The sequence below is a fragment of the Apiospora hydei genome, assembly GCF_038363865.1.
Source record: "Apiospora hydei strain CBS 114990 chromosome Unknown utg000009l_segment0_segment0, whole genome shotgun sequence".
NCBI classification, from domain to species: domain Eukaryota; kingdom Fungi; phylum Ascomycota; class Sordariomycetes; order Amphisphaeriales; family Apiosporaceae; genus Apiospora; species Apiospora hydei.
The window spans coordinates 568,594-591,695 of record NW_027117368.1 but is presented as its reverse complement, the minus strand read 5'-3'; the positions used below and the strand labels follow the sequence as shown (position 1 = coordinate 591,695).

At 53.9% G+C, this 23,102-nt stretch overlaps 8 protein-coding genes across 8 annotated transcripts; 2 read left to right on the top strand and 6 right to left on the bottom strand.

The window, feature by feature from the left end:
- Positions 1–273: 273 nt before the first annotated feature.
- Positions 274–4,506, top strand: PG997_011946 (uncharacterized protein; the record flags this gene model as incomplete). Its single annotated transcript, XM_066816261.1, has 4 exons — positions 274–1,179; positions 2,174–2,476; positions 2,536–2,896; positions 3,863–4,506. The coding sequence occupies 4 exons, from the start codon at positions 274–276 to the stop codon at positions 4,504–4,506; spliced, it is 2,214 nt and encodes a 737-aa protein (XP_066661953.1).
- A 204-nt stretch (positions 4,507–4,710) lies between these two features.
- Positions 4,711–5,646, bottom strand: PG997_011945 (uncharacterized protein; the record flags this gene model as incomplete). Its single annotated transcript, XM_066816260.1, has 3 exons — positions 4,711–4,911; positions 4,932–5,238; positions 5,324–5,646. The coding sequence occupies 3 exons, from the start codon at positions 5,644–5,646 to the stop codon at positions 4,711–4,713; spliced, it is 831 nt and encodes a 276-aa protein (XP_066661952.1).
- A 426-nt stretch (positions 5,647–6,072) lies between these two features.
- On the top strand, positions 6,073–8,220 carry PG997_011944 (uncharacterized protein; the record flags this gene model as incomplete). Its single annotated transcript, XM_066816259.1, has 4 exons — positions 6,073–6,518; positions 6,568–7,120; positions 7,173–7,297; positions 7,962–8,220. 4 exons carry the CDS (start codon positions 6,073–6,075, stop codon positions 8,218–8,220), a joined length of 1,383 nt encoding a protein of 460 aa, XP_066661951.1.
- Positions 8,221–8,290: 70 nt separating this feature from the next.
- PG997_011943 (FAD-dependent monooxygenase terC) lies at positions 8,291–10,313 on the bottom strand (the record flags this gene model as incomplete). Its single annotated transcript, XM_066816258.1, is given in 5 exon segments — positions 8,291–8,872; positions 8,956–9,027; positions 9,090–9,242; positions 9,262–9,651; positions 10,281–10,313. The coding sequence occupies 5 exon segments, from the start codon at positions 10,311–10,313 to the stop codon at positions 8,291–8,293; spliced, it is 1,230 nt and encodes a 409-aa protein (XP_066661950.1).
- A 711-nt stretch (positions 10,314–11,024) lies between these two features.
- PG997_011942 (uncharacterized protein) lies at positions 11,025–13,190 on the bottom strand (the record flags this gene model as incomplete). The annotated part of the gene is made up of 8 exons (XM_066816257.1): positions 11,025–11,138; positions 11,220–11,466; positions 11,558–11,808; positions 11,887–12,014; positions 12,074–12,166; positions 12,235–12,693; positions 12,762–13,068; positions 13,134–13,190. 8 exons carry the CDS (start codon positions 13,188–13,190, stop codon positions 11,025–11,027), a joined length of 1,656 nt encoding a protein of 551 aa, XP_066661949.1.
- A 3,161-nt stretch (positions 13,191–16,351) lies between these two features.
- Positions 16,352–18,751, bottom strand: PG997_011941 (uncharacterized protein; the record flags this gene model as incomplete). The annotated part of the gene is made up of 2 exons (XM_066816256.1): positions 16,352–17,288; positions 17,343–18,751. 2 exons carry the CDS (start codon positions 18,749–18,751, stop codon positions 16,352–16,354), a joined length of 2,346 nt encoding a protein of 781 aa, XP_066661948.1.
- A 586-nt stretch (positions 18,752–19,337) lies between these two features.
- Positions 19,338–19,709, bottom strand: PG997_011940 (ankyrin; the record flags this gene model as incomplete). The annotated part of the gene is made up of 1 exon (XM_066816255.1): positions 19,338–19,709. One exon carries the CDS (start codon positions 19,707–19,709, stop codon positions 19,338–19,340), a length of 372 nt encoding a protein of 123 aa, XP_066661947.1.
- A 1,585-nt stretch (positions 19,710–21,294) lies between these two features.
- PG997_011939 (uncharacterized protein) lies at positions 21,295–22,494 on the bottom strand (the record flags this gene model as incomplete). Its single annotated transcript, XM_066816254.1, has 1 exon — positions 21,295–22,494. The coding sequence occupies one exon, from the start codon at positions 22,492–22,494 to the stop codon at positions 21,295–21,297; it is 1,200 nt and encodes a 399-aa protein (XP_066661946.1).
- Between the last annotated feature and the right edge of the window lie 608 nt (positions 22,495–23,102).

Below are 23,102 nucleotides of genomic sequence, written 5' to 3'. Positions count from 1 at the left end.
ACCTGATCAACTGTTGTGGTGTTGAAGTCTGGCAGATGTCACTGATGCCATCCACATCGGTGACAGCCAAGGCAGCTCGTAGTACTGGACAGACATGCTCCCACCTAGAGTGAGAGTTGTTGCCATTCGATAGATAAATACCATGCTCCTAGACAGATGCTGATATACAGATGCCTCCTCATCACTCATCCTGCTTCTTCCGACTGTCCAACAGCATTGTAACTCGTCATCTTCACATCTCACCGTGCCCTCTACTCCAATCCAATCTTGACAATGGTTCCTCTTACTTTCACGCTGCGGCAGGCCGCTGTTACTCTGTTGATCACCTTTTCGGTCGTTGCGGCTGAGCAGGCCCATCATGCCAATGGTGCCGTGGTATTCGTAGCCGAGAAGCAAGCTCGTAAGATACCCGAAGCCCAGCTCTGTGTAAAGGCTGTTGCTAATCCCAGGTCCAATATAGACGTCGCTCCAGAGGCTGCCGCTCACCCAGCTCCTTCGGCCGAGGCCCATGCCTGTCCGGCAGCCGAAGCCTGCGCTCCGTGTACTCATCCGGCGCCTCCGCATCACGCGTCGGTTGGCTCGGCCCAGGCGAGCAGTTCAGCTCAGGCGAGTAGTTCAGCCCAGGCGAGCAGCTCGGCCTCTGCACATGCTCCGGCGGCATCAGCTGCCCCCGGTCATGCTCCGCCACCCGCCTGCCATCCTGCTCCGCCTTGCCCACCGTGTCACGCAGCACCTGCAGAGAAAGCCCATGCGGCAGCCGAAGCTCATGCAGCAGTCGAAGCGCATCCGGCAGCCGAAGAACACGCGGCGGCTGAGGAACATGCCGCAGAGGAAGAACACGCGGCAGCCGAAGAACCTGCGGCAGAGGAACACGCCGAGCAAGACCAAGCGGCAAAGGAAGCTCATGCGGCAGCCGAAGCCCATGTGATAGCCCAAGCCCAAGCGGCAGCCGAAGCCCATGCGGCAGCCGAAGCCCATGTGGTAGCTGAAGCCCATGCGGCAGCTGAAGAACATGCGGCGGCGGAGGAAAACGCGGAAAAGGAGGAACACGCCGCCGAGGAAGAGCACGTCGCGGATGACCAAGCGGCAGAGGCACACGCCGTGCAAGCTCACGCGGTATCCCCAGCTTGTGCTGCCGCTACTCCCGTGTCATTGCGGCGCGGGATGGCCGCTCGTCGCGTACGAGTTGCAGACAACTATTGGCCATGAAGGGCTGTTTAACAACCCGTCATCGAAGACGCAATGGAGGGTTGGATGCAGACCATCCATGCAGTGGCAATGTTTCTGCACCCCATTAACAGACTGGTCCTAGGGACGATCACTTCCAGGGTGTGGGTAGGCGATGATGGCTTGATCTGAACGTGTATAATAGTGGAGAATAATAAACAGGAAGAATTCTTCATTTTAACTGGTCCGGAACTGGCTCCGGACTCAGGTCCCGGACTAGTAAGGATCATGCCTGATCGTAAGTCACATTTGACAAAATCTTGGCTTCTCCAGTTTCCGCCAAGCGACTAAAGAAGGGCAGACGGAGGCAGGGCACATCCATATCGAGTTAGACAGCTGGCCTTTGAGCCCTGCAGGCGTGGAAACACTCGATGCTGACACCCACGATCCCAAGGGCCTGGTCTTCTCGTTGCTTCTTTCATATTTCTAGCGGTACACCAGATCGGAGATTTGCAAATGGGGCGGGGGAGCTGGTCAGATTAATAATAGCCCAGCGTCATCTCCCAAGTCCATTGGGCAATCCCACGCATACATGCCAGGTATAAGAATGGTATAGAGTCCGTGATACCAACTATTCGCTGCCGTAGCCTTTTAGGGTTTGGCTAAGCATAATGAGCAAACGATACCGGACCCTGGTTCCGGCTCCAGTCCAGGACGAGGGCCGACCACCCCCGAGCCCTCGCAACCACCGCCTGAGAAGCGACAACGGAGCCACATGGCCTGCGGCAATTGCCGCCTCAAGAAGAGCAAAGTGAGTGAGTGTCCTTCCCCCGTTGACTACACACCTGGTTTCGCCATCTCTTCCAAGCCCTCCAAGCCCTCCACCCAAAACCCCTAGGCTAAAAACAAGCCCTGCGCTTTGCACGGGGCGGCCTTTTAGTGCGATGGGAAACGGCCGGTCTGCAGCCGCTGCACAAATCAAAAGGTGGAATGCCACTACCCCGAGGAAGACAAGGGCCGGACGATCGCAGGGCTCCAGGCCCAGGTCCAGAGGCTGACGCAGGAGCTCGGCGAGCACACCGACTTCCTGGCCTACCTCCAGACCGTCCCCGCCCACGAGGCCAACAACATTTTACGGCAGCTGAGGACCTCGTCCGATGCCTCCCAGGTCCTCGCTTCCGTCCAGGGCAGTCTGGCCGAAAGGGCCCGCCCCTCCGATCTCCGGCACGCCCGCGGCCTGATGCCCCCGACCGGCTCCTCCATCGAATTCGAGCTCGCCTTCCTCCACGGCATGGTCTACCCGACCCTGGTGCCCCTCGACACGAAAAACATGGACATCGACACCTTGCTCCGATCCGCGACGCGGAGCTCCCACCGGCATCATGGTCCCGCCCCGATAACGACGACCCCGACAGACGCCTGGGAAGGCCAGAGCGCGCTGTCGTCGCCCTGGCAGGGCATCCCCCGACCACCGTATCCTCCGTCTCGGGACCTTCTCAGACCCCCGAATACTGCGACGAGCGCCTGAAACACCTCAACATCGGCTACTGGACCCGAGTGCCGCTGGACAGCGTCTTCGCCGCCAGCGCCATCTCCCTCTATCTCGAATCCGACCATCCGTTCTTTGGCGTCTTCGATGCGGACTTGGTCGTAGACAGCTTGGTCTACCAGCGGGTCGACTTTTGCTCCCCGTTCCTGGTCGTAGCTTTGCTGTACATGGCATGCGTGAGTGGCTTGCATGGCGATTTCCCCTCGTTACCAATGTTCCTTTTCGGTCACCCGCTCACGGTCTACTTTGTTTACCTCTTTTCAGCAATCATTTACATCGGTAGATATCAAATCGAGCTCGCTCATCCCGGCACTATTCCACGAGGCCCAAAAATTGTATCGGGCAGAAGGAGCGGATAATAGGCCGGTAACCATCGCAGCCACCCTGCTGTTCGGGTTCGGGAGTACGATGGCCGGCAGGGAAACTCTGGCGCTCGATCTGTTCGCGACCGCGCGCCGCAAGGCGGTGGAGACTGGCCTCTTTGGTGTCAGTCACACCCACGACGTAGAAGATCAATGGGAGGCGTGGCGCCAGCTATCGTCGGACCAGCTTAGAGAAAGGGCCCAAGTGGCCTGGGGAGCATTCAATTGGTTGACGTGAGTCTTGCGCGTATAGCCCGTCCATGTGTAGATAGGCCCCTGCCCTGACCCCTTGATCCCATCCCCCGTGCTGATAGCTCCCACGGATACATAGGATTCACGCAATCTTTTATGCAATCAAGCCCATCGAACACCCTCCGGTATTTCCCATTCCCGGACACGGGGATCTTCACACGCCCAACCCGCGCCCGCCTTTCTGGCCGCCCTACCAACTACCGGCGTATATGGGGCACACATTCAGTGCCCTTAGCAGGTTCTGCATCATCACCCATGAACTATATCTCGTATACCATTGCACCGAGGGAGATCCGGACGCGTCGCTGCCCTCTCTGGCCTTTGCGGAAACAAAGCTCCAATCTCTGCTCTCTTGGGCCGATACGTTGCCCAAAGAGCTCGCATGCGGCAACCACAGCCCTGCACACATATACTTGCTATTGTCAGTTTCCGCCAGCCGCAACCGGGTCTGATAAAAGAACATAAAGCGGAAGAAAGAAGAAAAAGAAGAAGGCCATGCAACTAACCCACATCAATCTTTTTCTTTTTGCAGCTGTCTGTACCACGGCACCGTCCTATACATCCTCCGCCCCTTCCTCGGCTCCGCCGCCACCCCTGCGCCTGCAGTCTTTCGCCGCCGCCGACAGCACCCCGGACAAGATCTTCGACGCGTCCATGACCCAGCTGAAGCGGCTGCTGTACATCTACGTCTCGCAGCTGCAGTCGAGCCTCTACAGCCCGATCCTGAGCTGCGGCATGATGCACCTCAACAGCGCGCTGATGAAGGCGGCGACGACGCGCCGAAACCACGGAGACGGAAACGGAAACGACGCCGACGACGCAAACGAGTGGCGCTTCTACTTCCGGCTGAGCCTGAAGTACCTGCAGGAGCTCTACAAGCGCTACCCGATGTGGCTCGACGTCATCAAGGCGATGCTGGCCATGGCGGTCGACAGCGGCAACCTGGCGAGCGCGGAGGCGCTGCGGATCATCGAGGACGTCGCCCGCGAGAGCGGGCAGCACCACCTCATCAGCGCGCACGTCTTCAACTCGTGCATCGTCGACTTCGACCTCGCCATCACGGACCCGGACCGCGCCCGGGTCCACGAGCTGGCGCTCAAGTTCGACCAGCTGGCCCTCTTTGACGAGTTCACGACCGTGGTCGCGGATGTTACCGAGGCTGGGCCGGATGTTTGAGGAGAGTACGCTAATATCCGTACTAGACTAGACAGGCATGCGTATTACTTTGCCGTTGGAAAAGGTTCATGATACCATGGTTAAGTATGCGACACAGAACCCTGTTAAAGGCATCAAAAAAGAGACGATGAGCTCACAGTAGCTTGGGGGAAAGAATAATAAGAACAAGTTCAAGATCACCCACCCGTCGCTAGTCAAAAGCTCTCAATTTATGACTCGCAAAGTGAATCGTTCGATCCGGAATGAGTAATCGGGTCCCGACTGGTCTTCTGTCGGCGGCGGCGCCGGCCAGTTCACCCTGAGCAAGAAATCGTTGCAGTTGATCTTCGTCAGGGGCTCGAAGAGCGACTTCTCCAGACTAGCCGACACGCCCAGGCGGGAAGTATCGTCATGATCCCCCTCGGTCTCGCGATTTCGATCGTGACAATGAGCGTGTGCAGCGACGTGAGCCCCGCGATGGCGCCCCAAGCGCACTCCCAAGGCGTCTCCTCGCCCGCATTACCGCCCGCCCCGTCGTCGTCCCAGGCCGGCCACTTCTGGCTGAAGGAGTTGTGGATGAAGATGTAGAGCTCGTCCGCGCGGCCGCGCGCCAGAAGGGACAGGTCGATCCGGAGGTGGTGCAGCATGTCGCGGTGCCGGGGGACGATCTCGCGGGGGAAGACGGCCATGGAGATGATGTTGCTGAAGTGGAACACGTGGCTCCGGTACAGGCTGTCGACGGTCTCCAAGTACCTGTCGAGTGTGTCAGTTTGGAGCCACATTGTCTGCTATCAACCAGGCTTGCTAACTAGCATCTGGTTGAACCATGGGTTCTTACATAGTGCGGCAAACGGTCAGCAAGGCCGAAAGATGCTGCCGCGTCTTCTCGGAAGCAGGGTTCGGTGGTAGGTGTTTGAACGCATCGTCGTTCCATGGCCTTTTGGACTGGGACATGGACATTCCGATACACAATTCGTGGCCATCCGGGTCTACAGCCGTCGGGTTCTGACAGAGGAGGCAGACGAGCTGCTGCTGGTAGATGAAGATGTGCAGGTGCCTGTATCCAAATACATGCTCGTATACCTGATGGCGAATCTCTGGGGGTAGCTTGCAAAAGAACAGAGAGTCCGGTTGCGGCTTGGGCTCGAGGGTGTCGGACATGGTTGAGCGTGTTGCCATCGTTGTCGTCAAATTAAGATTGTGGGTTCAGCACTGGACTATTCCAGCGTTGGTTAGTTGGAAGGTGTCAAGGAAGGAAGCTTCATTAGCCTCGAGGCGAAACACGCGGGGAACTCGGCCCGGAAATAAGCTAACAAATATACTTCGTAGGCTAACGTTCAAGGTAGATAAAAACCACTGCGACTCTGCCCGGTGCTATGCGAGCTGCAGATCAGTGCGCCTTGCGAGGTGGCTGCCTTACGGGTGCATAGCCACGCAAAGCGGGCGGGGTATTTTCTCACCAGGCTGCCTCGCGGAATGCCTGACGAGCCACTTTTCTTTTCATAAATCTCATTCCTGTTCACACAACTTCTGCTGTTGAGACTACAGAGTAATGATCCATCGCTCACAATCGCTGAAGCCGCCACTATGGCCGAAGTAGTCGGTTTGACCGCATCCGTCATCGGCGTCGCGGAGCTCGCCACCAAGATCGTCGCGAGTAGCTTCAAGGTCAAGGGCCTATTGGAGCAGGTCAGCAATGTCCCGAAAGAGCTTCAGCAACACTTGAATCAGATCCAGCTCTTCTCCCCGCTTCTCGCGACCCATATCAACGATGACGGCCCTCCCGCCCTTAGGGGCGCACTGGGGGTCGCGATGATCCAATGTCAGGAGGCAGCTGACAGTCTGGGAAATTTAGCCGAGGACCTCCACACACAAGTGCACGAGGGTAGCAGAGCTAGACGCAAGATCCGCGCCGCCCGTATTGTCCTTCAGAAGGATACTCTTGCATCTCATGAGAGGCGACTGTCATCAGCTATGCAGATGCTCCTGATGGCATGTCAGATGTACGGACTACAACAGCAACGATACCTCATGTGCGTTCCCCGAGACGTTGCTGCTTCTGCTACTAACTGGAAGCCACAGAGATCTTCAGAAAAGGCAACCTGATATCATTGTATCTCAGCTGCTTGCTAGCCTACAAGCACCACCAGACACTACATCCACTAGCTCCCAGTCTACCCCAGAATCCATGCGACCGAATGCGAGACAAGAACTGTCCCGAAACGGCATGAAGGAACGCCGTGTCGCTCTATGGACGCAGCCATTCCGGTCCTATCTCCGATTCGGACTCGATAGTCTGACCGGATCCTTGGAAGTCATATACAGCAGCAAGGTCGTACACCATGAGCACGAGGAAGACTTTTGGGACATACGACTCCGAATCCACTTACCCCGTTGGTTCTCGTCAAGGTCCCTCGACTCCATTGTACGCACAAGTCACGCAGGATGGAATTACTACTTACATACATCCAACCTCCACCCGGTTGACTCGACGGCCTGGAAACTCATGACAGAAATCATCCGCAGTAAAACGAATTCACTCCAAAGGCTGAAGTCACTAATTGCGCAAGGGCAAATTTCTGTCTACGATACAAAGCAAATCCGTGGGAGCATCTTTCTAGAATCAACGATGCAAGTGAGTAAAGATTGGCTCCGTGACATGGTGATTCATCTTACATTCTTCACAGGTCGCACTGAAGTGCCAGAATTGGCAAGTTTGTGAATTTCTGGCCGCATACAATGCCCCGATAATGGGTTATTACCCAACACGCTCTCCTTGGTATGAGCAAGAGTCAGTTGCATTCATTGCAAAGTATTGCAAGTCAATGCTCGGATGATCTGCTGTTGTTTTGGGCATTGTTCCAAAACTACGACGGCCCGGCAGCGCATTTCGATGCGATAAGGCGCTCAGTATGGTTAGACTGTGAGTTCTACGACACACCATTCATTTGCGAACGATTGATGCTTGCATTTTTCTTCGCCGGAAATTGCCGAAGGGTCTACCCCGAATTTAATGGCTCGCAGAAGCTCCAAGCGTTGGCTCGCAAAGAGCAAGCTGTAAGAGCGCTACTCTCCCGAAATGGTGAAATTTCCCTCCCTGGCATTGGGTCGCGGCTCCTTGATTATCGCACGAATCATCGTATCAACGACCGTGTACAAAGGCTGCTTGTTTCCCTAGGTTCTCTATCGCTGCGGATGGCTAAAATAGGTATCTCTGGAACTAATATATGGACAGACCTGATGGAGGATGTCGTGAAGCATATTGTGGAAAGTCTTACCAGCATTGGATCTGCGAATGAACCAAGCTCCAATGGATCTCTGTCCCGTTTGGTCTACAGTTGTTTTCTCGATATATCGATGCTGAGCGGGAATGGTATCAGACGCAGGTTAAGCCCAATATACCGCAGAAGGTGCACAAACTCGGCAGTAGAGTCTGTTAGGAGTATATTTCGCCAATACCTAGCCACACTTTCCAGGTATGGTGTGGATATCAGTGAGTTTGGGAACCTTATTGAGTCCAAGTTCTCGGGCGAAGCACCAGGATCAGTATCACTTTGGTGTAGGAAAGCGAACCTTTGGGATGTCTTTGAGATCCAGGGTGTACGAACGGGTGCTGAGCCAAAAGATTGGGAGATTTGGTTTAAGGAGCCCACGGATGAGTTTGCTGGGGAGTTCTGGCAACTGGTTGATCCAGCACCTCTGTTTATACCTGGGGCTTGGGTGGATGAGGACTGACGAGTAGCATTGATCGGGCCATAGTTCAATATATAACGTCTCAGAAAGCATACGTAACAAGCAGGCCTAATCACTGACTCGGCTTCTTGTTATAGTGCTGCGTAAAGTCATACCGCAACTCCATCATCCCCATAAACGCCTCCCGCTGCATCCCCTCATCATTCTCCGCCGCCTTGCAGGCCCGCATGACGTCGTCGCGCTCGAGCAGCGTGTCCGGGTCCGGGTCCGAGACGCGGAGGAAGTTGGCCTGCGACGCGGGGTCGATGAGGTTCTGCCACTTGTCGCGGCGCTTCTCGCTGTACAGGTCCAGGATCGACTCGTCCGCGAGGCCGTCCCACAGCCCGATCAGGCAGTCGGCCAGGCCGCCCGCGTCGACGAAGCCGCCCGTGATGCCCATGCCGCCCCACGGGTTGCACAGGTGCGCCGCGTCGGCGGCCAGCAGGACTCGGCCGACGCGGAAGGAGGGGGCGCAGCGTTGGTGCATCTTGTAGGGGGCCAGGCTCACGAGCTTGTAGTCGCCTGGTTTCGGGTGCCCGGGCAGGATCGTCTCGAACTTCATTGGTTGCCGCTCTTTGATTTGATCCAGTGTCAGGCCGCCGGCCTCACCGTATGTCACTCGGTATAGGCCGTTGCGCGTGATTTTCGCAACCATCTGTTGGGCTTCTGTCAGCTCCCGCGTATTCACGTCCAATCGCATGCATCTCTGTAGATACATTACACCAAGGAGGAACTCACGCAGAAATGCTCCGGGTGGAGGATGAAGTTGGTATTCGTAAATCCATGGGTCCCTTCGAAATCGTAGTATACCTGCCATCCGTGTCAGCGAGTCGACGAGAGGACGTGTAACATGAAGCACTAGGCCCACTAACGTTCGTAGCCACAATCTGCCGATCCCACGTGAAGCCCGGGAAGTCGGGGAAGAGCGATTTCCGCACCATGCTGGTCGCGCCGTCGCAGCCCACAATGTAATCCGCCTGAACCTTCTTCCTGCCCTCGGGCGTCTCCACCTCGGCCCAAGCGCCCTCCCCCGTCCTGCCCGACGGCCACGACGCGGTGGTTCCAGCTGATCGACCCGCCGTGCTTGGTCAGGAACTCCTCGAGCAGCAGCCGGTCCAGCTCGTCGAGCACCAGGCACGCCATGCGCAGGTCCTGCCCGTCGACGTCGGCGACGCACCGGCCGTCCATGCCGGTGATGAAGCTGTGGTCCGCGAACCGCCGCCACGACATGGTGTTGACGGTGAAGCCCCGCCGGCGGATCTCGTCCAGCACGCCCGCGCGCGCCAGGTCCGGGATCGCGGCCGGGCCGTAGATGGCGGCGCGCGGGCGGCCGTCGAGCTCGGAAGCGCCTTCGAGGATGTGCACGGGGATGCCGTGCTGGGCCAGGAGCAGGCTGAGGAGCAGGCCGCTCGGGCCGGCGCCCACGACGATGACCTAAAGTACAATGTTAATTGCAAGAATTTGCTTCGATGGCCAAACATTTCGCTTTCATCGCCGGCTGGAAAAAGGGGCCGAGACATGATTGGCCACTTACCTTTCAAATGGGCGTGTCATATCTGCCGGGTTTCGGTGATTTTGCTTTTTCCTTGAAACCTTGCTTATGATACGGAGTTCCTGGTCGCTAGGGGCTTGCTCGCTTCTCGGTAGTTGAAAAAGGGGTAAGCTAGGCAACGGCGCACCGACACGACGGAACTATATCTGCACCCTCCGAGTCTGGAAAAGTCATGAAGAGTGGTAAAAGGCGGGCAGCGTGTGTCATGAGAAAAATTGGGGGCGCTGTGCCGCTCATAATAAAGGACGTCAGCGAGTCATGACCCGCAACCGTGGGTGGGAAATGCGGGCCTTTTCGTTCCAACCTCTTCCCCGCACGCACCCCGGGTGCGGAATATGGCAAGTTCTTCGGCGATTTCTGGGACTGATATGTATCATTGATGCCGATGGAAGGGGACTGATCTCGGTTATCGGGACTTTGTTTTGGGTCATTGAGAGTGCCGTTGGATTGGGGCAGTAGTATACAGTAGGTATTCTAGTGCGCACCTAGCGTCGCATTTCTCCAAACTTACCAGACCCGGGGGACGCGCGGGGGAAACTCGCATCTTTCACCTTCGCTGAGCCACGCTACCGACGGCCACGGAATAGGGCGTCTCGGCATTTGTTAAACGCCCGGTTTTGAGTAAGCACTTGTCACTTGTTATCGACTTCGACTACCGCCGAAGACAACCCGTACTAATGGACACGAGCAAGCTCGACACCACAAGCACTGGGGCCTGGTCACCCCAAGATACTACCCAAAGCTGAATGTCGGGGGAAAGGAAAAGAATCGAAGGGGAAAGTTGAAACTGCACCTAATTATGCATTGCTTGAGCGACTGGAGTGTTGAGGGTAGTATGCATGCCCCAGGTTGTGTGATTGGCTGCCCTGGTGGTTGTCACCATGGGCAGCTTCTGGCCGTCCAGCCTTCCAGAAAAGGCGATATACCCCGGTTTGCTTTAGGGGGGTGACATCCGGCATATGCGAGACGCACAGTTCGTAAGACGCGCCGCTCAAAACAGAGTACATGAACATGCCTTCATTTTTTTTCCTTTCTAGAGTAGTAAAGAAACGCTATATGATTCGGTATAATTATAAAGAAGTATGAAATTTTCATGAGGTGTGGTTAGGCGTATTATGTGTAGCGGCCATGATCCGTTTATTGGATAATAGACAATAGGGGGCAGAGTTTTGACCCAGAACCGCGTCCTGACATTTTACCGATTCCCATATCCACCACTCGACCTGACTTATGATGATGAAACCTTCCCGCTAATCTAAACATCATGGATATCGACAACGTTACCCGTCTCGGTGACGGCAACGTGCTTCTTCTGGATGGAGGCTTTCACGGGGTTCTTGGCGGCGAAGATCTCGTCGAGTTCCTCTAGCTGTTGGACGAAAGTATTATATCATTAGTCGACATGGTACAAAAGAAGGGGTGTTACTCGTGGGTTTCGGGGCGAACTTACCGTGCGGTTCTTGGTTTCCGGGATGAACCACCAGATGATGAAAGCCTGGACGGCGTCCTGGACCGTGAAGATGATGTATGTCTTCCACGTGATGTTCTGCAACGCCACGGGCCAGGCGAACTGGTTGAGCAGACCGCCGACGTTGACGGCCAGGGAGGAGAAGGCCATGCCCTTGGCCCGCATCTCGAAGGAGAGCACCTCGACGGGGAACAGAGCTTGGAGGGGAGTGATGCCGATGGAGTAGATGCTGCAGAGTAATAGTTCGTGAGTTCATGGGTCTTCTAAAAAATAGAACAAAACAAGATAAGTTTGGGATAGTTGCCCAAATGATGACTTACCTGCCGAAGATGAAGATCATGGCGATGGCGGCCTTGCTCGCGCCGGGGTTCGTGCCCATCGAGTCCTTACTGCCGCCCCCGGCTTCGAATTCAGCCGAGGCGATGGTCATGCCGAGCCAGACGACGGTGCAGCCGATGAACGAGAACAGGAAGAGCGGGCGACGGCCGACGCGGTCGACCAAGCAAGCGCCGACAATGGCGCACAGGAACTGCTGGCAGGAGTTGATCAAGGTGATGTTTGCCTTCTCGATCTGCAGACGTGGGATGAGACAGGTCAGCACTCTGAACATAGATGGCCAGGGGTTATGTTAAAACGGATCGCGACGTACGGGGTGGTGGTAGCCGGCTCCGTCCAGCACGGCACCGAGGAAGTAGGAGAGCACTGCGTTGCCTGCCCATTGGCCGAAGATGGAGATGACGACATTACAGCCAAGACGGTATGCGGAGGCTCGGTTTCCTTGGTGGGTAATGGTTAGCAGTCTGGCAGTTATCCAGGAGTCACATGTATAAACTCACTGAAGAGGGCACGGTAGTCCCACCAGCGCTTGTCGGCGCCGTCCATGTTGAGCAGCTCCTCATACTCGGACATCTGCAATTTCACCCAGGGGCCTAGTTGGAGTGTGTTAGTTCCCACATCACTAGCATATAACAGACACACAATGACGAGAGCAACGTACTGTCCGGGTTCCCGTTTCCGTGGTACTTGGTAAGCATATTCATCGCCTGCTCCTTCTTGTTATTGACGTAGAGCCAGCGCGGCGACTCGGGCAGGAAGAGCGCAAAGAGGACAATGAGCCCGGAAAAGAGGCACTGCAGCCAGGTGATGAGGCGCCACGAGTAGTCGCCGCCGGTGTTGAGGGCGCCGCGCGCGGCCCCGGACGCGATGATGGACCCGCTGAACCAGAGCGTGTTGTACATGGCGCCCACGACGCCGCGGAAGGCCGGGTGGTTGATCTCGACGACGTACATGGGGCCCGCGGCCGAGGCGATGGAGACGCCGAAGCCGAGCAGGAACCGGCCGCCCATGAAGGTGTCGGCGTTGGTGGACACGCCCTGGATGATGGTCCCGACGATGATGAGGCCGGCGCCGATGACCATGCCGATGCGGCGGCCGAAGGTGTCGATCGCGGGACCGACTGTCACGTATGACGTTAGTTTCGGTTCATGATAGTAACGCCGTAGCACCGGGACTGCGCATTCTTACCAAACGGAAGAGCAACGACACCACCGATCTGGTACATGGACGAGATGATGCCAGCCCAGATCCCCGCGTTCTCGGCGTGGTAATACTCCAAGAATGCCGGATTAATCAGCAGGTTGTTGATGAGCGACCCGTCGTAGCCGTTCATGGTACTGCAGAAGAAGCCGACAATGGAGAAGACGTAGAGCATGATCTGCGTCCGGGCCCAGGGGTTCGGCGGCTCCGACACCAAGGCGGCCGCGAAGGCTTCATTGCCCTTGATGACTGTGTGCTGAACGTTCGCCTGGGTGGGAGAAGGTGGTATGTTAGTCTTGATCATATGCGACATCGATCACGACCACGGCCACGGACCGGGCAGTTCGGGGGATTACTAACCTTCTCCGGGTACTGCTCGTGCGTCTCATGCACGTCAACATCGTCGCGCTTCTCCATCTTGGCGGCTGGCTGCGCTTGTTCCTAGTCTCCCGCTCGTTTTGCTTTTTCCTATAGTTCGATGCGAGGGTCCGAGGTTAGAGTGGTGTTACACTCCGGGTGTGGAAAGGACCGTGTTTCGATCAACAGTTGCAGTCTACTGAAAGATGAGCAACGCGAGAAGGGAAAGGGTAGGACTCGGGAACGTCCATGATTTTATGTTTCAGGGATTCACCAAGAGATAATGCTTGTCGTTGTACGCACGTAGGTTCGAATGTACGGATGTGCATGCAGGTGTGCTGGGGGGCAATCGACCAACAACAGTCACTCTTCCAGGCCATGCCTATGGGGAGAGAAATATTTCTCCTGAGGGTGTGCAGGCGTGTATGTGTGTGGTCTGCCACATCCTTGTCGGGACGATAATCGCGTGGTTGCATATCCTGGTGCTAATCCCCGGCCGATATAGGTTGTGGCCAGGGGTGGGTGGACTTAGGGCGACGGCTAGACTTGCTGTCTCTCTGCCAAACCAGCCCTGGTCGCGCTGCCTGCTTGGAAATCTATCGGATACGAGCCTGTCTGCCGCAGCAAAAAGGGGAGTTTTTCTTGCGCCACCGACTTTAAATAGCAATCTCGATTATCCCGTGCATACACATCGCCCGCAATAGGTGAGAAGAATAGCAATCTCTCTTACACTCAAGGGTTCGATGCGCCAGCTATTATCGAAACACGTTGGGTGAGCGAGCTTTGGGCGAGTCGCGCCGAATGAAATACGTGCAGCATGGGCTAAACACCTCCGGGCCTCCTCCTGGTTGGTCCTCCTCCCACTCCCCCATACCGGTTGCAGTATCGCTTCCCCATACAATCCATCATGAGCGGCCCCACCGGAACCTTTCAGCGGGGGCCTGGGGTTGGGGAAGAGGATCACTCCCAAGAAGGGGGGTTGTCTCCGGGCGAAACACAATTGACGCCGATCTTGGCATGAGGCACACACACACCTGCCATCTCTTGCCATGCTTGTCGCAACCGATCTTGAGCGCTGAAAAATTCTGGAGAGCTAGCCGATAGTTAGGCGATGAAATCCATCAGTTCCCCTGTCTGTTTGTGGGATGTGGCGTCCTCCCTTGTAAGATCGGGCTGGAACTCCGGCCCATGTTTCCACGCTTCCACGCTTCCTCTAGGGGGTGTCAGCCTGAGGCCACCAAGTAAGAAGGAAGGGGAACAGATCGCATAACAACCTCATCACTGGCCCGTCTCACCTGAGACTCCCTATATATGAAAAGTCTCTACTCTGCGATAGTTAAGACACACCAACCTTCTCTCGGCGCTGAGCGGAGAGAAGACACGGCAACTGCCTTCAATCGGATTGGCCCCTGGGTTCCCCATTGTAACCCTATCGGCGAGGATGGTGGAAAGAAAGCCTGTCCCTCAATTGGCCACACTGCGACTGATCTTATCCCCAACTGATATGCGGCCCGTGTCCCTCCGCGCCCCAGTCTCCCCCGTATGCGTCGAGGTGTATCCACCACTGTCCCGTGGGAGCTGCCCCAACCCAACCAGCCAACACCACTTCACTGGTGGACAATCGTAGCATATAAACTACTAAGATATCTATGGTCTAGCGTGATTACCATGCCATTTGACACTTGTCTGTCTCCAGTATAGAGTCGATCCATTCTTTTCTATCTTTGTCACTTTGTGGATGCAGGTCAGCATCCCTGCTTGGATCCCTATTGCCCCGCGAACTTCGAGATGCACCGACACCATCGCACACTGCTAGGCTGTGAACGAGCAAGATTTCGCGTTAGAAGCGAGAGGAAATCTCGTACCGAAGCCTGCAAGCCCAGAACTCTCGAAGCTGCGCAGCGCGCCCATGCCCCGGCCCGTCATCGCCTGCTGCTGTTGGTAGCTCAAGTGATAACCTCTTGGCCAATCGCATCTCTTGGCGGTTTCTGGAAGGGCTGTTGGGTCGGCGAAGCTTGTCCTCTCATCTACAGCAAACCCACAGACAGAAATGACCGTGTGTTTTTACATAAGCAGCCGAACAGGTACAGGATTACAGATGATGCAGCGGCGCAGTGCAGCGACAAAGATAGATCAGTCATGATGTTGGTCACTGTTCGCCCGAGCCTGCAGGACATAGTCGCACCCATATAGCCATGGATGTCCTCTTTCTTTCGCTAGTCTGCCCTGAGCCTGATATGTTGCGGAAAGGAGAGGGAGCACTGCATTGACCAGTCCATGTCGAATCGATGTGAGAACGCCCCCTGATTGGATGCATCCTCCCGCCCCTGGTTCACTCAGGTTAATGAACGCCGCGTATTACCTGCCGACCGTCGCAACGGTCGATTGGACCCAGACTCGCGGGTCGCGTGATAAGCTGACTTAGCAGGAGCCATAATGCAAGGTTTTATATGGGTGCGGCTTGGATATGTAGTTAGCCAAGATAATGACATGCAGGGTTGGAAGGGCGTTTACGATCTCGATTACATTGATGACCCTATTTTGACATCCCAGGATGCAGCGTCGTGCTTCTTGCTTCTTCGCTATCTTCCGTGCCTCTCAATAGTATGACATGGGAATACACCTGACAAGCGTCGTGTGGATTCAACAGCCGGGAGGTATCTTAATGCGACTGACTGCAGAGATTGGATAAATAAAACTGAACATTTAGCCATACTCCTAAGATAACATGGCTGAACCTCGCTGCCAATTAACAAAACAGACTTCCTGTGTCACCCTTAACTCCGATAGACTGAAAATCCTTCCACCAGTAGCAATGTGACTGCCCGAGAAGTTCCCAAACACTTGCACCACAAGCTCGACTGACTTGAAAAGGGTTTCTTCGCCCATACCTACCGCTTATCTCTTCGCCTCGTAACCGTCTGGGTGGACTCGGACGTACTCCTGAGGCACCAAGTTCGAGGGATGTGTAGTCCGCCTTCCCGGTGTAAGCATCACAACCTTCCCCCTCCAGAACTTCTTGATTCTCATTAACCGGCACCAGTACTGAATGATGATTATCGGTGGTGTCTTTCGTTTATTCCAGAGATTATGAGCTCGGCTTTTACTGGGCCGCCCCATGTATACAATATGTCGTACAGATCGCTGTCTTCGAGCCCATCAGGGTGAGTAGTAGCAGGAGCTGGCAGATTTGCTTGGTCCACGAATCGGCCGACTAGGAGTCAGCTTAAGAGGTCCGGGAACATCTGAGCCGCAATATAGACGGACCGAAACCCGGACGACCCGGAATAAGCGAGAGCCGAACCACGGCGGGTGAGAAAGATGACCGATTCCTCCTGCCCAACTTCACCGGCCGCCATCAAGGCTGAGCCCGAAGGGCATCCATCGCCGTCCAGAGGCGCCCCAAGGCTTAGCAGACTGTCCATAACAGCAATTGACCCATTTATGGCAGCTAGACAGAGAGGGCTCCATGCATTGCCGGGTGACAGGTTGATGAACCTTTTTGAGGCTTCGAGTCCATATTTCCGGCGGGCAAGCTTCATAAACACGTGAAACCTCGAAAGAACTGAAATATTTATTTCAGTCCATTGAATGGGGTTGCTGTCCTCTAACCTTATGTCCATATTTAGCAAGAGCGGCGTGAATGATGGTTGAAAAGCAGCCAAGTTGAGAGCTGACCATCCGTCAAAGTTCAAGGAATGAATATCGAGCCCTTTTTGGACAAGTGTCACAAAATTTCGAGGATCGCTTGGCCCTGACGTCGAAATGTGGAGTAAGGAAGCACAATTTTGGTCCATAACTGCCGTATCAGCTTTGGCATCCAGCAGCTCTTCAACAAGATCGGGCAGGCCTTGAAAGCATGCTGCCATTAGCGGCGTGAAATTGCTCCTACCACGTCGTTCAATGCAGGCGCCTTTGGCGACCAGATGTGCAGCAACCTTGAGCTTATTCGCCGTGTTGTACTGGATGGTAGCAAGAAGGGGCGTCTCGGACCGATCGTCTCGGGCGTTGATGTTTGCACCCATATCGAGCAACATATCGATAGCGTCCAAATCCCCTAAATGCACAGAAGCATAACGAATTGGCGTGACACCCCTTCTGTCTTGTTCGTTAACAGCCATGGATAGGAAATCCTCGACGTTTATGTTGTTTAGCTTTCTATAATCAATCGTCAGGTATGCAACAAGTGTCTCCATGAATCAGGTTACTTACGCATAGTGATATTTGTTCTGTTTTAGGTGGTCCAGCAATATGCTCAACGCCTCGACATTACGGTTGTATAGCGCTGCAGATATCAAGGGAGGCGACTCGCCGAGAAAAGTACCTCCCTGCTTCATGTAGAGATACAAAGCTTTCGGCAAGAGCCTCTTCGCAGCTGGCCCTTTAATGAAAAGGTGCAATGCTGTGGGCGAGTCCTGAAAATGACAGGCTGTCTTCAGTATGGACGCGTTTTGGTCTAACAACCACTCCACAATGCCAAGACGACGATCGGTGATGGCCTTGATCAAAGGAGAGCAGCCACCGCAGCTGGGAAGAAAAGTGTCCAGATCGCAACCGTTAGAGTGTAATTCGCGACACAGGGTCAAGTTGCCCTGCCCAACTGCATCTTCGAACGCTTTGGCAAATGCTCGGACCTGCAACATAGAAGTGGTGCCAACAGTCAACTTGGCTTGTTGAGTATCGCAAACAGGACCAGGGCCCTGGGACTCGAGATACTCAACCAACTCCACGTTATCAGCTTGGTGGGCGTAAAATAAGGGGCTCCATCCATCTGCATCCAGTGACGGTTTGCAACCTGATTGTATGAGATACTTCGCAATTTCGAAGTATCCGTACTTTGCAGCAAGATGGAGTGCCGTCCTTCCGTCATCTCCCTTGGCATTGATATCACAGCCCTGACTGAGAAGATATTCGACAACATCCAAGTGCCCCCCAATGGCAGCGAGATGTAATGGCCTGAGCCCAGTTTCGTTTGCTGAATCGAGGTCCTGCAGCAGACCATGTTTGATGTAGAATCTGAGGATTACAACATGCCCACCGCTGGCGGCAAGGTGTAATCCATTCATACCGCGACGCGTAAGCCTGTTGAAATGGGCTATACAGGTCGATGCCCAATCAATCCTTTTCTCAACATCTTCAGCGCAGTAGATCTCTTCTAGGCATTGAGTTGCCCCTGTAGCGGAAGCAGCCAAAACTGCATTCCACCCCCTTCTACATGCTTTACTCGGATCAGCGCCATTACTGAGTAGAGCGGACGCGTATCCAAAGTTTCTTTTCACCAAATGATGAACCAAGGCAGGAGTCTCTGTGTCGTCCTTGGTTGGCAAGTTTGGGTCCGCACCTTGCCGGACCAACGGGTCAACCATCCATTCGTTCCCCGGAGTTTCAATGATATGTATCAGAGCCAGACCGTCGGTCCCAGCATCATTCATCCGACTTCTTTCCGCGTGGCTCAGAAGTAGGTCAAATGCCTTTCTTTCGTGTACTATTTCGCCAACTGCCAACTTGTTAGGGTTCGAAGCTGTGCAAACTAGTTGCTCGAGTGTGGACCAGTCCTTAACACGGTGATGTACTGAGACCCCTTGACTCAGCAGCCATTTGGAAAAGTCCAAATTCTTCATAGCGACGGCCAGTCTCAATAACCGGACTGCTGAATCGGATTTGCGAAACTCGGACCAGTAGCTTGTTTCTCCTGCCACAAGCCTGGTCAATGGGAATATCCGATGATAGTTTTCGGAAGGTATATCATCTAGCAATGGAAATAGGCCAGATTGTTTGTTTTGCGACTCGTATGAAGCCAAGTAACCGAGCTGTACTAGGGCCTCACCTGCGGATGTACCAGCTTCTCCGAGAGCTGCACTATTATTATCCTCCCAGGTGGTCCGAGCGGCCTTGTATATTGAGGTGTATCGTTCCCAAAGTGAGAATGGAGGGTTATCTCGAGTATACAGCTGTGCGATGACGGATGCGCTTACTGTAGGGTTCCTATTCATCAGGCAGTTTCTTAGGGTATGATTGCAACGGGGGCCCGTTGCTGCCATGAAAATCGCAAGCGCCTTGGTGGAGTAATTTCAGTCGTGAGACAAAGTCTGCTGCTGCCAGGGGGCTCTTCGTCATTGCAGGGCTGAACTCAACGTTTTCAGTCACGATGACCGCGGAATCCAGCCAGCCATCATGAGAACCTCTTGAATGCTTCCGAAGTGACCTTTAAAATGGCGTGTGGCCTGTGGCATCTGTAGACTCCATGGCTTTGGTAACGATATCTGTCGCCTGGTACTTGAGAACAGCCTTGAGCATTTGCGGAGATCTAGTAACCAGATGCAATACGTTACACCCCTTTAAGTTTTGGTGGGAACACTCTGCGCCCTTTTCTGTCAGTAATCGCGCTGCTTGATGGGCTATGTCCAGACTGCAAGGTTCTGTTTGGGACCACACATGCAACGGCTGATCGCCCGCATTGTTGGCTGCACTGATGCTACAACCGGCTTCAAGGAGCAATTCGATAGCATCAAGAGAGGGATACTCTTGTGTCTTCACAATAGCTTGATGAAGAAGTGAATTTCCATTTTCATCCTTCATGTTTGCGGCTTCCACGTTGGGTTGCAGTAGGATTCGCCGCAAAGCTTGCAAATGCCCCATTCGGATTGCGGCAAATGCTTGTTCAGACGTATCAAGACTTCAATCAATCGCTGTCGCGTCGAACACGAAGTCGAGTTTAAAGTGTACAGCTTCCCGCCATGCCAGCGAGCAGAGACGGCTATGGGCAGGGGACTTGTCCTTAAGTTTATTGGTCGTTTCAACAAAAAGTTGAAGGTTTTCAAAATAGGGGTCTCCATTGTAGCCACGCATACGGTACCGGTCGAAAGTTGTCTTTGTGAGGTCAACATCTTTCTCATCAAGTTCAGCACCAGCGAGAAGTAGGGTGATTGGTAGAAGCAGCAACCGATCTACTTGCGCCATTTTCAAAGCCACTTCGACGAGACTACCACCCTGGAATGGTTGGCAGCATTGGAATCGAAGAGATGCCCCAGCTCGATGTAGGCAGTCAAAGGTATCCCTCGTATCGGCCAATTCGGTGTCCCCGCGAAAGGAATGTGGCAATAGGTAACTTGACAATTCACTCGTATGGACGATATCAGCTGAATGGAAGGACCATAACCCTTGAACTGCACATTGTATCGGGTTTCCTACTGGGCTCTTGAGATCTGGAATGATGTTTTGCTGCAAGAGATGACGACAAATATCTGGAAACGACAGTATAGCAGCCATGTGCAATGGTGTAAAGGTCGGATGAGTAACGAGATTGACCATGCTTCCTTTATCCAATGTATCTCTACCTTCAAGGGAGAGTGCACAAGACAGTGCCCATGTTGTGAACATTGGTGTTTTGTTGGGGCTGAAGAGAGATTCTGCCAAAGAAATGATTTCCCGTTCTCCCAAATGAGATCTTGCATAGTTGGGCCAGAATCTCGTTGCGGTGCGATACAGTGGGTAATTGATGTACCTTTCGTCCAAGTGCTCAAGGATCATGTCCTTGTCTGAAGGCAAGTACTTGAAATTGTCGAGTTGAAGATATCTCAAATACTCAATAGCCAGCAAAATCTGGGCATTAGAGTACGAAACATGGAACTCGTGTAGATCCGGCTCTTTGGTCAATCTTCCCTTGAGAAATTCCAAGACTGAGAAATGGGAGAACTCGAGCGTTTTCCCATCTGTTGATTTTCGCAGAAGGCTACTGCAATATTTCGTGATAGAGCTCTCTCGTATGATGGCACTCGGATGTAGAACTTTATCCGTTTTTGGAACAGAGAGTAGTTCTCTCAACTGAAGGATTCCAAGTCGGGGCCTCGAATATGCGATGCAGTTGAGAGCCAACCCGACCATTCGTGCCTTAGATCGGGGTATTCTTTCGAGAATGCGAACGTATGTTTCATCGAGAGTTGGAGGCAGCGTATTGAGTGCATCGCGGCATTGTTGGTCAGAATCGCAATCGGTAAGGTGATCGAGCTGGCAAGCCACCCATCGAAACCTTGAAATAGCGTCAGTCAGTTCTCATTCGGAAAGAAGGACACAGTCATCGAACTTACATTCCTTTGGCTCCTTTCACCAGCTTCTCGAGTATCTCATCTTTTAACTCCGGGTCGTCTAGACGCAGTTTTCGTCTTCATATTCTGTCCCCAAGTTGTGCTCTCACGTACTCGGAGATGTCTTCCTTATGAGTGGCAATCTCTACAGGGACACAAACATCTTCAAGACAATCTCGGATGTTGTCTTCGTCCCGACCTAGCAATGCCATAGAGATATTGTCGGTTGTCTCCATGATTGCCGTCAAAGTCTCGAGTACCTCATCGGCACGTGTTCCACACTCATCGATCCCGTCTACAGTCAGAAACACGTGACTGAATAATCTGACCATTTCCTGAAGAAGACTACTCAATGACGGGACACTCGGCGTCTTGGGCAATCCACTGGAATGATGGGCTTGGTAGTGTTGCTCAAGTTTGGTGTATGCCTCTTCTTTCTGGATGGCAAGTTGATACCTAAGCACTCGGAGGATTGTCTCGATGCTATGCGTCTTCTCATTCTTGTAGTCGCAAAAGAAGAAGGCTGATGGAGTAGTCACCGTGCTTTTTTTCAAAGCTTCTTCAATAACCACGCCAGCCAACACAGTCTTCCCGGCACCCGGTATCCCTTTGAGCCATAACAGTGAGTTAGGCGTTGTCAGCCAGTGCTGGAATTCCGGGAGTCGTGTGAGCCAGCGGCCTGTCCCTGAATGGCGTAGGTGAAGACTCATGTCATAGTTGCTCTGGGGATTGTACTCTAGGTAGTAGTCGAGCACTTTCCGGCGTTCCATATTTTCATGGATCCGACTGGTGATCTTGGTGGTGTCCTTGATTGCAGCCGTAATTTCCGCCTGGTGAGCTTGCACGTCTGCCAGTAGCTGCACCATGGCTTCCATGGAGTTGGCAGACAACGCCAAAGCAATTGTCCCCTTATGGCGGGTCAAGTCCTTGATCAGTTCCTCGACACGTCGTACTGTGAATGGCCACATGGCCTTCTTCTTCGTCGTGATGTCGCTGTTGTACTTCTTCAAGGCTTCCTGAATTTCGACGAGGGTGTCATTGCATGCTTCAATGTGGTGCATGCGGAACTTGTTGTCGAACGCATCATCCTTGAGAGCGTCGGCAAGCGTCGATAAGCTGCTGAGTGTGCCGCCGAGTAGATTAACTTCATCAGCGAGCCTTCGGCTCTCGCTTCCCGCATTTTTGGCGGCTCTACCGTACTTGATCAGGCGAACGACAATGAGATCTGCCAGCGACACCAGCCCCGCAACACTGGCCGCAATAGACAGCGGGTCTGCCATCTTTGCACAACAGGGGTTGGACACGAGGAGTTGAAAAATGGTGGAAGGTAGAGACTGCCAGTACAGCAAGAATTGAAATTTTAGGTGGATGGAGCAGTTTCTCAGGAGGCTGGTATGGCTGATTGACGATGCTATGAATCGGAGGAAAGACGGCTGAAGGTGACAGACCAAAGTGGTGAGATCAGGCTGCGTGACTGAACTGATGCCGTTGATGGGATGTACCCACAGCCCGAAAGTAGGACCGCCAGGTATTATAGTCACCTCAAGGCTCAATCGCCTTTCCCTCTCGAAGCCTGGTCGACCAACACCAAGAAAGCCGTGCGGGCTGAAATGGACGGAGAGAGTCGTAGTATGATTGGATCACGGCAATTTTTCACTGCATGAGTTTCTGCAATGCAACAGAAGCCGCGCCCCCTTTATCCCACTATCTGCCCACCGGTGATGGAAGCCTGACAATCTGCCTTGGAGCCCAAAAGGCACACAAGTCTGGAAAGACCATGACGCATGGGCACAGCCAGAATTGCCGGTGCGGCTGTCCAATAAGAATCGAAAAGAAATGCAGGATAGAACACTGCCCATGCATCACTTGGAGTAAGCCTTGCATTCTG